Raw genomic sequence first — 12,323 nt, 5'->3', positions numbered from 1 at the left:
CACACAATGTTCTCAAGACAGAATAGAAAGTTGCAAGTAGCTGTTCACCTATGACAGATTATCATAGAAAGAGTACTATAATCATCAGAGAAACAACTGGAGACATCCAAAGTGAAGAGAGAGATGGGGTGATCTTCTTGGCAAAATCAGAAGGTACCTGGGAAAGTGCCCACACTTGGGGAAGGGTCAGAGGAGAGAACCCCAAGGCTATACCTTCCCCTAATGGACACTGAAACCGGATCTGCAAGGGGGACCCCCCCCCACCACGGCAGGACTCAAAACTGATCAGGGAGCTGCTTGGAGACCGTGCAGTAGCAGTGAACTGGAGAGGAGGCACAGTAAGGACACATTGGCTTCTGATGCTGGGTTGCTGCAACTGATGCCATTCTGAGCTCTCAGCCCCAGAGTGCCTAGTCTACACAAGAGTTGGCTCCACAGCAGCTGGCTCCACATAGTCCCTGCCAGGCCAAGGAGGGAGCAAGAAGGGCAAGCACACTCACGTGCTCTGTGACTAGGTGCCATGAGCCTCCCCTCTTTACCAGGGATTCCAGTAGCAGCTACCCATAGCACCCATCATCCACCACCATCACCTAGATAGCACCACTGCCACAACCCAAGTATCACTGTAGCAGCTGCTGCAGCCAGATCTGGATATGAAAAGGGCTCTAGCTTCTGTGACTCCCCCGTGGTACATTGTGCATCTCTCTGTCCCCACTATTTTTGAGCCGCCTAACAGCTGCACTCCTGCAACCTGTCCAGCTGCCACGACCCTGTGCAATGCTCAGCTGCCATAGTCCTGCACTGCACATACTGCAGTGGCCCTGCATGCCACGTGCCTCAGCAGTCCTGACTGTGCCACATACTGTGCACCCTGGCAACACTGCCAGTGTCATACACTGCCCGGCTACCACAGATTTCCCCACTGCCCCCGCCACAGACCTGCTCACATGAGCTGCCCCCCATTGCCTGCTGCCACGGACCCTGGACCTGGGCAGAGTGAATACTCACGGCCCTGAAACCCATTGCCACCAAATAAATAACCTCTCCCAGCCATCGCTGCCACTGCTGAGGAGAGACCTGAGCAGAGCAAACTCCCAGACCACTCACCTCCATGGAGAGAGACTTGCCCAGCACCTTGCCCACGCTTGTAACAGTGGCCTGGGGACTAACCTACCACTTTGCATGAATATCCCCCAGTTCCTGCTTGTATTGTAGCAATGATGGGAACAAGATGACACAGGACAACGGCTGCATTACAGGCTTTCAGTGTATCCACCCCTCTCCTGCTGAGTCTCCTCCAGAATAGGACACAAGTGCACCAACCAGGTACCTCTTCTTCTTTTCATCAAGTATGAGAGTTCCCAGCAGAGGAAAACTGGTGCACTGCAAACTTATCTAGCTTTAGCTGAGATAGGAAGATTAAGATGAGAAGGAACCATCATAAAAACTGGCAACATGAAAAAACATGCTATTTTTACATTCCCAAAGGATGAAAACTGGTCTCCAGCAACATAGCCCAACCTAAAGGAAATTGTTGAAATGTCAGATATGGAATTCAGAATATGAATGATAAATAAAATGAATGAGATTGATGAGAAAGTTGAAAACCAATATAAAGAAACAAAAAAAGAAAATCAGGACATGAATGAAAAATTCTCTAAAAAGATAGATAACATAAGAAAAGATAGAACTTAAAGATATAAAAAAGTAAATTTCAAAATGTAGCAGAAAGCTTTAACAACAGATTAGACCAAACAGAAGAAAGAATTTTGGAGCTTGAAGATAAGGCTCTCAAATTAACCCAGTCAGTAAAAAATGTAGAAGAAAGAATAAAAAAGAATGAACAATCACAGAGAAAAATAGGTACTTTGTAAAACAAGCCAATATAAGAATTGTAGGTATCCCTGAGGGAGAAAAAGAAAAAGCACAAAGCATGGAAAACCTATTTGAGGAAAGTATTGAGGAAAATTCTTTTGGTATCAATAGAGATTCAGCTATCCAGATACAAGATGGTCATCAAACACCTGGAAGATTCATAGCTAATAGGATATCACCAAGAAAAATAGTCATCAGTCTGGCCAAAGTCAAAATGAAGGACAAAATCCTACAAGTACCAAGCCGAAAGCCACAACTAACTTACAAAGGAAAGTTCATTAGACTACAGATTTCTCAGCAGAGACCTTATAAGCCAGAAGGGGCTGAGAACTCATTTTTAGTCTTTCTAAATAGAAAAACTGCCAGCCAAGAATTTTGAATCCTGCCAAACTAAATTTCCTAAATGAAGGAGAGATAAAGTCTTTCCCAAAGAAGCAAACACTAAGGAAATTTTCACCACTAGACCTGCCCTATAGGAAATGCTCAAAAGTACTGTATACATGGAACAGAATAATTGATATCCACCAGTATAAAAACATCAGAAAATTAAAGTTCACTGCTTTTATAAAACAGTAGCACAAGGGGAGAAACAAAATAACAAGGTATCATTAAACATGATGAAAAGAACACTATCTCACATATCAATACTAACATTGAGCATAAATGGTATTAGTACCCCACTTAAAAGATACAGATTGGCTGAATGGATGAAAAAACATAACCCAAGTCTTCTAGAAACCCATCTAACTTGCAAGGAGTCTCACAGACTCAAGGTAAAGGGATGGAACAAAACTATTGTACACGAATGGAAACCAAATTGACCAGGAATAGCCATTCTCATGTCAGAAAAAACACACTTCAAATCAACAGTGGTTAAAAAAGACAAAGGTGATCATTATATAATGAAAAAGGGAGTAATTCAGCAAGAAGATACAGCAATCCTAAATACATATGCCCCTAACCTAGGAGCTCCCAGATTCATAAAACAAATTCTACTAGATCTAAGCAAAGAAATAAATAAGGAATGAATTCTGAGAGTGTAATCAAATTTTGTGTTCGAGAAATCAACTTTTTCATTCAACAGTTATTTACTATGCATTCACTGTGCTTTATTTCAAAAGTAAAAAGATATGATAAAATATTCTAACTTCCTTCTTAGATCTGGAATAAGAAAGTAGGGAGGAAAATGAATGAATGAATAAATGAATAGAGTGAGCACAAAGTCCAAGAAGTTTCAGGCCATGTGCTATGACTCGCACCTGTAATCCCAATACTTTGGGCGGCCAAGGCAGGAGGATAGCTTGAGGCCAAGATTATAAGAAGCCACTGTGAGCTATGTCAGATAAAATTATGCCACTGTACTGCTCTCCATCCTGAGTGTCAGAGTAAGACCATTTCCTCCAGCAAAGCAAAAAAAAAAAAAAAAAAAAAGAAGAAAAGAAGAAAAAAGCTTCCAAAGCAGAAGCAAAGAAAACAGTTAAAGCAGCAGAATATGAGCATGTGTGAGCACATACATTAATAATATTACATAATTGCCTAATGGATTTGGGAATTTGTTAAAGATTATTTATAATAAGTCAAAATTGAAGCTCAATACATACATAATTTTAAATTTGCATTTACACTGTATTTGCAATGTAAATATGAGGCCACACATGTTAACAGCATCTGCAACTTACTGTGGCAGGCAATAAATGTGTCCTTTTTAGACAACAAACACAAGGCATTAAAGAGCAATGACAATAAACTAGATCCAAATGTCCCTTTAAAATAAATAAAAATAAATACTTGAGGAATGTTTGAGTTACTTTTAGGAGCAATTACAAAATTCAGATAGTATCTATTTTAGGGAAAACCTGTTGCCTTCTTGATCAAGTCCATACTGAATTATTTGGGATTAATTTTTACAACAATTTCTGAATGGAAATTTACCTGGGGGAATAGCTGTTTAAATATACTTATTTGCATATATTTATTTTAAAAATGTCTTCTTTTAGGGATGAAATATAATTAAGATATCCCCTGAAAAATATAAGAATGAAAGTTTACATAATTCAAATGTATTATTAACCTGTTTACAATAAACTCAGATTAATTTAACATATTTGTTTTTTTATAGATATGACATGTCCATGTCTCCTTATTTTATTATTCCAGCCAGAGAGTTAAAGGCTTAAGAAAAGACTGAACTCTCACTTTAACTTTATTCTTGATGTCCTTACAGGTAAATTCACCTTTTACAACCACCTTGCAATGCATAAGTATAAATGGCCAGGCCTGAGCTCTAGAGGAAGTTCCCACATAGCAAATTCTGTGAGGGTCCAGCATCACTTATTTTTCCACTTAGAGAAACTATTAACCCAGTAACTTAACAAAAATAAAAAGTCACTTTAGATATATTTACCAACAAAAGGATGCAGAAGCAAAAAGAAACCAGAACTAAATAAGTGAGAGGCACTGAAACAAAGGAAGGAATCAATGTGCTGTCTATTGTCTTTCTATTCTACCTTTGCTTGTAGTATTTCCCTCTCTCTGTGTCTCTCTTTCTCTGTTTCTCTCTCTCTCTCTCTCTGTGCGTGTGTGTAACAGTGACTCTATGAGGACATAGTGCTTTCTGAAGATATTAATATGTCTTCCTTGCCTATAAAGGAGTCTGGAAAGGAGAAAAAAGAACAGCATAATGTCAATACTAAGATGGGTATACATTAACCTAGGAAAAGACTATCAATTTACACTTCCCCATGTATTAGTCATATTGATTAAAAACTAATCATAAATATAAATATTCTTTTTGCAAGTGATTTCAGAAAGAATATAAATTGAACTTAAATTTAGCAATTCTCTGACATGGAGATTATACATGGAATGTTTCATTTCCTGGTTCCTTCTCCTCCTTTACGATTAAAAATTAATTCAAGAGTATTTCTACCCTTTTGTAAACAAGGGTATTTGAGTTGAGAGAAATTGCACCATATGTTCTGTTGACCCAGGCAGTGTAAAGCAAAGTGCTAAGCAATTATATGGTGGATTTGATCAATTTTAATAGCCAGTCTTGAAACTCAAGCCAGAATCCCCTGCTCTTGCTTCCACAGCAGGTTTTGGTACTGAATAATATGACTAATCACATCAAATTTCTACTTTACCCTCACAATGGCCTCACAAATCCTGCACATGCAGATGACTTTTCTGATCAGTTTTAACAATTGTGTCATCATTATTTTACAACTTCTATACCAGAATATGTAGTCAAAATAATGATGAACAAAAAATACTTAAATTCGTGTGAAATACTCTGGATTGCCTTTTACCAAAGTCATCCCAGAATGTTAACTTTCCTTCAATTCCTACACCTTATATTCACCATGTAGAATATTTGATTAGGGAATTCTACTACAATTTATGATCTGATCAATATAAATTAGTTCAAAAAATTCTTCTCATTCTTGGCTTGAAACATGTCAAAGAATCATATAGATTATCTGATTCGTTTCCATAATCATAAGAAATGCATGGCATTCACATTGACAATACATCCTTTACCATAATATATTAGTGACATTGAGGTGCTCTAAAGAAGAAAACCATTAACATTAAATAGCCACTGCTTCTATAATAATCAAACATGAAAAACTATTTACAGAGCCTACAACGGACTGCACCAATTTAGACACCCATGAGGCTAAAGTAATATTTTCAATATTCTTAATGTGTAATCATCATTTTAACTTAGAGATAAATACACACAGAAGCATAGGATCTCACATCTGAGGTGGAAATAAATTAACTTTAGGGCAATTTATCTTTCACAGCATATTATGGGGCAGTGCCAGCATGCCACAGATGCACACCCCATGAGGAGCCTAAAAAGACATCTGTAAGGAGGGGAAAATGAAGTTTATATTCAAAGTATTATGTAGTAATGAAACTATCAACCACCCCCAGATTAATATTTCAAATATTTACAAAAAAGAAAAAAATCTTATGTACACAAAAAAGAAAAAAAAAAAATTCTGTGCCAGATTAGTGGTAAGCAAAAAGTTCCAGCTCATATATACTCATGGAAAAACTAAATTGAGACAGAAAAGAACACAAGAATGAGATAGATATAAAGAGAGGAGAGATAGGAAAAGGAGAAGGGGAGAGAGGAAACAGAGAGAGAAGGAGAACTTATTACATAACAGAAAATGAGACAGATAATATTAAATAGTAGCTTTATCTATAATTTATTCTTCTGATTTTGAGGCAAAATTGAATTCAAATATTCTCATGTTAAATCTTATAAGACATCATCACAAATAATTTCCTAGTCGTTTTCTGTTTTCATTGCAATTTCTATTACGTTCACCACTAGAGAAGGACATGAATCATGTCAAGAACATTAACCATGAGAAACTGTATTTCATTGCCTCATGGTTTATGGGTCATTGCTTAGCCGTATTTGGATCTTTGCTATGACTCTTGTAATCCAGGTTACCCAGGTAAAATCAAAACCAAACAATATGTCTTTTAATAAATCGCTTAGAGAATTTATTAAAAAGCCAACATTATTCTTTTAAGAACCTAGTATTACATTCATAATTTTTTAGTAGCCACTGTTTCTAGAACTTACAGGAGGGAAGGAGGGAGGGAGAGAGAGAGAGAGAGAGAGAGATATGAAATGAAAGACAAAAGAAATCCATGTTAGAGAAAACAATTTAGAGACTATGATATAGGTTATAAAATATTTGCGGAAGACAAATGTGTCTCCTTGGAAAATGCTTTGAAAATCCTTCCTTTCTTACGATCACAAAGTATATAATTTTCCTCATCCTACCACACTAAATAAATTACTTTGTTGTTTGTTTGCATGATAGATATTTAAACTGAGCAGGAACCATGTTTTTCATTCCTTTATCTATGCTTTAATCCTCAATAAATATTTGTGGAATAAATGAAAGAATAAATAATAATATCTTTCAGTTTCTTACCAGAAGAAAGATTTCTGTTAAAAATGGTATTAATTGTATGATTGTTTGAAAGGCTAATAATTTTTTTCTGAGACATTTCCATTGTGATTTCTAATTTATTAACATGCTCTATGGCTGATCAAATTTTGCAAAGTCACTCATGCAAATGTCAGGTTATCCTCTTCATAGACATACTGAGAGCCATGATCATGATCTCTTAGCTCGAATTCCAGGAAGTCAATCAGTTGGAGATTTAGCACCATTTAATAAGGGATTATTGCAAACCTTAAAGAAACAACTTTCGTATAAAAATAAAAGTAAAATTATGCCTTTCTGGTTCTTTTTTTCACCTTTGGAATGGTTTGTGAGTTTCAGGGTGATTAAAATATTAGTAAGTAAAGCATCTAATGAATGTGGGAAGCAAAGACCACAAAAGGTATCAAGATACAAAGAGGTATTGAAGTGAGAAACCAAAAAAAGCAAAGAGTAAAAGTAAAGAGATCAGCAAATTGCTCCATACAGTTCCACCTGTATATTTTTACCTAATGAACAATTTATTTTTATATTAATAATATATTAATATTTTATATTTATAATTAGATAATATTCACTCTGAAATACTTCAAATATTATATGGCAACTTAAAATGAGATCTCATTGAGTTATAAAATTACTAACCTTCTTTGGTACAGTTGATTTGGGTTTCATCACTGAAGTCTCCACAATCATTGTCACCATCACAGGCCCAGTGGCCTGGGATGCATCTGCCACTGGAACATCTGAACTGATTATCAAAACAAGAGTGCACACAGCCCACCTCATCACTCCCATCCCCACAGTCGTCATCTGAAAAGAAACATCAACATCAGGGGTGAAACCCAATCCAGGAGGAAAATTTTTCTTATGAAATTTCTTTTTTTCTTTTTTTTTTTTGCTATATAGAGTTTGCTTTTTTGTTTTTGAAAAAGGAATGGCAAATCAATTAGTGGATCAACATTTCCCATGAACAGTGGGAGAATTATTTTCATCTTTATATTATATCTGTTCTGATTTAATATCAACTGCTAAACTTAGGAGAAAAAAATCCTTGAATTTGGATTTTGAAGCTTAATTTCTATTTCACTCAGAAATAAGTAACTACTGACTGAATACATCTATGCAACATGAAACAAGGTGATTGTAGGTGATTGTGGTGAATGACGGTGATTGCAGGAATTTCATGAAATGATACAAGTGATATAATTGTTGTGAGATGATATTATTTAAACGTATAATTCCCTCTGCCCCAGAGTTTATATCTTTAGTTCAGTCTCTCCTTCCCCATTCTCAAACATGAGGACCCACTGTTTAGCCCTCCTCTCCTGGCTTCTATGTGTGTATTTATACTTGGAAATTGTTGTGCACCATCATTGTAAAATATTTATAATTTTTGTTAACAACCATTGCAGGAGGGATGGGAGAGAAATGTGAAGTAAAAATAGATTAAATTCAAATAAATGGCTAAGAATGCATCACTTTAGATATAATTCATTTAGCATAATTTAGCATAATGTTACAATTGAGTATAAGAAAAAGACACCATTTGGACATAGAAAGGAAGGTGACAGAGTTGAGACCATCTGGATAATTCCATTATAATATATAAACTATTCTTCCTGAGGTTATATAGATGCTTTAGGGACCCTGGATTGTCCAGGTTGTTTGCTCAATTGTCCCCTTTACTTCTGTTTGTACACTTAGACTGTGTCCAATATAAGATCTGAAAACAAATCTCTATCGTAGTCCCATGGGACAAATATGGAGCTCCATTATCCTTAACGCTAATTTCCACTGATGTGCCAGCTGCCCTCTCACCACTTGTCTTAGCCATTTTGCTTGGCTCTGCAAGCTTCTTACAAACTCCCTTTGAAGGAAGCCAGGCAGCCCAGACAGCCAGATCCCCAGTCAAATCTGCTTTACAGTGAGCATTTGGTACTTGCCAGAGTCGCAGTGCCATTTGCTGCTAATGCATCTTCCATTTTTGCATATAAATTGTGTTAGTGGCTCACACGTTGGGAATTCTGTGAAAGATATAAAAATGTTCAAAAGGAAACATGTTATTGACTACACATGATTTAATTTGTATCTCATTTGCTAATGTGATCAGAACTCCTCCCGTTCTCTACAAAGGCACAGAGGAAATAGTAGATAAACAAATACAGTGACTGTAACTTCTTGAGGACATAGGATACACATACTTTTAATGTCTTTTAAATGAGTACTTTCCAGTACCTGAAAGCCTAGGAGAATCATTTAATGAAAGATCATTTGGATTCATTATGCTGCAAGAAAAATGAATAGATGTCAACTCCATGCACTGAGGGACTCAAACTTCACTCAGTGAATAACAGCTGACGGAGCTCTACACTCCGGTGCTGCAAAGTAATGCATTTATGCTCTAATAGAGGAAGGCCTTTTCTGAATACAGAGAGCCAAAGCAGAAAAGTCAGATCTAACTCTGCTTCTGAGAAATATCAACATTGTAAGGTGAAAGTAAAAAAAAAATCAACTCAAAGAAATCAGTTTAGTTGGTATTATACAAAGACTTTTGAAAGTGTGAATTCTGAGTCTACAAAAAGAAAGCACAAAAACCTGAAAAAAATAGTAAAGAATTAGATTTCAAATGAAATTTCACACAATTAAATTAAGAGACATCCTTTCCTAACCTTTAGATAATTATAACCAAAAATCCCATAGAATTAACACAGAAAAAGAATTTGAAAGGAGATAATTAGCCAATTCTAAGTATTAGTAAATCCAAAAGACATTGTCACAACAAGATCCAATAATCAAGACTGATAGCAACAACAACAAAAAAGAAGGATAATAGAAATCACAGAAAAATAAAATTACTGAACAGTTTATCCAAGGAATTTGGATTAGCTTGCTAATATTTCCCAGGAGAAAATTCTATTCTCTCTAATTCATATATGGTAAAAGTAATTCACTTAGAGTTTATGTGACTTGCTCAATACCAGACCTTTTAGCTCCCAGGAGAATATGCTTAGCATCATAAATCCTCACATACAAGGGCTCATTTAATAGACATTAAGAAAATAGAAAAAGAAGAAAAAAGAAACTTCATCAGTTCATTAATACAAAGACAGAAGAAAATAATACACTGAAATAGATCTATAGTCCATATTCCTTAATATTGTTCCTCTGATGACTGCAGCCAATAACATTTTGTGGCAAATATTTGTTCTCCCTTTAAGACAATTGATATGAATCATAGAATACATTTGATAGAAAAGGCTGTAATGTTTCCAAATTGTATTTTGTGGGTTTTCTCGGGGCCACCAAGGATAGCCAATAGATGAACGGGCTGGACTTTGGCTGCCCAAACTCCTTCGGCAAAATCTATTCATCTCTTATCTACCTATATGTTTATCTATCTATCATGTATCATTTTAATTTTAATTTAATTTGAGCACCATTTTTTGGATAAAATATATCAATAACAAAAACGTATGGCGATGCTTAAAAAATAGACTATGTCTGATTATTTTAACCCTAAGGCAACTGAAACTCAGAAAAGTTAGGCTTGCCTAAGGTTATATGTACATCCCTAAGGAAAAACAGATCTTAGAATTTAGTTCTTCAAGCTCTCCATCCATCACTGTTTCTACCACACTTTACTGCCAATTTCCAATCCCATTTTCACCTTTCCTCCATGAATGTACCTAAACTGATATTTTACTCTACTCATATTTTTTGCACATATTAAACATAAAGTTTGAATATTTTTCATACATTGTTTTATTACACAAAGCAGTACTGAATTGTGTTTATCAGAAACTTGTCTCTCTAAATACTTCTACTATTTTAGCATTTGTTCACAAGTTTTTGTCCATACCAGCCACTCCTTCATAATTTAACAATGCTGGGAATTTCAATCATTTAGAGTTTTTAATCTTATTTTAAAATTATATAACATTATCAACTTTTTATTTGTTTTTATAGAGCATATCATACCAAGATTCATCTAAGCCTTTTTTCACACTTTTTAAGGTCTATTCATGATTAATTTTTTCTTAAGAACTGAGGACTTCACACAGTAACCCAGGTAGTGCTTTCATTCAAAATTAGATCACTAAGCATTTTCTTGGTACTTTAACCAATGAAGCACAATGGTGATGATATTTCAGGAAATATAAATTTTAAATGACAATACTGTAACTCCTCTAGAATGGTTTGTATTTTTAGCTTGAAAACTGATATTTTTAAGTGACAAAGTCTACATTAACACATAGTCCTTAGCAAATTATGAGCTGGAATTTAATAGTAAAATAGGAGCAAATTAATTTTGCATGATAGTGTAAAGATTCATGTTGTATATTATCCTAAAAGTACTATCTTAAATTAAAATAAGAGGCTAGAATATTCATTTCCATTCTTAAAGTGGTGGATTACTGAATTGACTTTGGAGTCTACAAGAACTCCCTGCAGTTTGCAGCAGATCGGGGAAAATAGAGTGAGTGAACCAGGATGATGGGCATTGATAGACAGCGAACAGTCTTCAGATGTTGGCCATATTTAGTAGTGGTAACTTATATAGTTAATGATACAAATTTACATTATTTCACAAATAACATGAAGGGAAAGTAGTGGCCTCATATCCAACCTGGTAGGTATAGCATTCTTGATTGCTTACTTCATTACTTTTTAAAAAGCAATTTCTTTGTGTGAGTTTATATCTGAGTCTATCCATCTAAGGTACTGGCATTTGAATAGAAATTATTCTAAAACTGAACACATTTTATTAATTTTCATGATTACCAAGTCATGTCTTGAGATATGAATTTTAAAATAAATTTAACTTTTTTAAAACCAGATAATGTCATCAGACCTAAATGTGATTCAAAGAAGGAATTAAAAAGGAAGCAAAGACTGTATCAAAAGCTATCCTTGTAGACACCCAACAAATATTCTCTCATATAAAGGGGAGTACTAGAAAAAAAAGTGAAAATGTCCAAGGCATAATTTAATCAATAATTCTAAAAAAAATTTCCCTTTTGTGAACGTTGTCCAAAATGTGTTTTTTCCTTCAATAAATAACAGCTATTTACTAGATGTCTTGTAGTTTAGAAGATGTGCTGTAGATATGAATTGGGGAATTTAAAAAAAGCATCAATTCAAGTTTTTGTTCAAATGAGTAAACAATGAAATGTGGACTCTAAGTTATGATGAGATATAATTTTTAAAAATGACATCACACCTTTTTGGCTTTATAATAATTGAATTCACATTTTTAATCTCTCTTCTAAAAACTTAGAAGCATGTTAATGAATATCAGAAGTTTTACTAAGAAAAATAAATCATCCCAAGCATCGGGAAATTTCTAAAACTTGGTGATACTTCATTGGTTGGGAAATTTTCCACGAAAACTTTAAAAATGTTTCCAACTATTAAATTCTAAGTCTAAAAATCAGCCAAAAAAATAAACTGGAAATAATCTCTCAA

General features: G+C 34.8%; 1 protein-coding gene across 1 annotated transcript in view; it reads right to left on the bottom strand.

The window, feature by feature from the left end:
• The window catches only part of LRP1B (LDL receptor related protein 1B), a 1,757,623-nt gene that overhangs the window by 648,278 nt on the left and 1,097,022 nt on the right, over positions 1 to 12,323 (bottom strand). Inside the window, exons 19-20 of the mRNA XM_045559136.1 lie at positions 8,801 to 8,881; positions 7,500 to 7,667 (exon numbers count right to left, since the gene is read on the bottom strand). Of these exons, the coding sequence (XP_045415092.1) occupies positions 7,500 to 7,667; positions 8,801 to 8,881 (249 nt within the window). The remainder of the gene's footprint in view (positions 1 to 7,499; positions 7,668 to 8,800; positions 8,882 to 12,323) is intronic.

Source organism: Lemur catta, chromosome 8 (genome assembly GCF_020740605.2).
Source record: "Lemur catta isolate mLemCat1 chromosome 8, mLemCat1.pri, whole genome shotgun sequence".
NCBI lineage: Eukaryota > Metazoa > Chordata > Mammalia > Primates > Lemuridae > Lemur > Lemur catta.
This window is presented reverse-complemented; position numbering and strand designations above follow the sequence as displayed.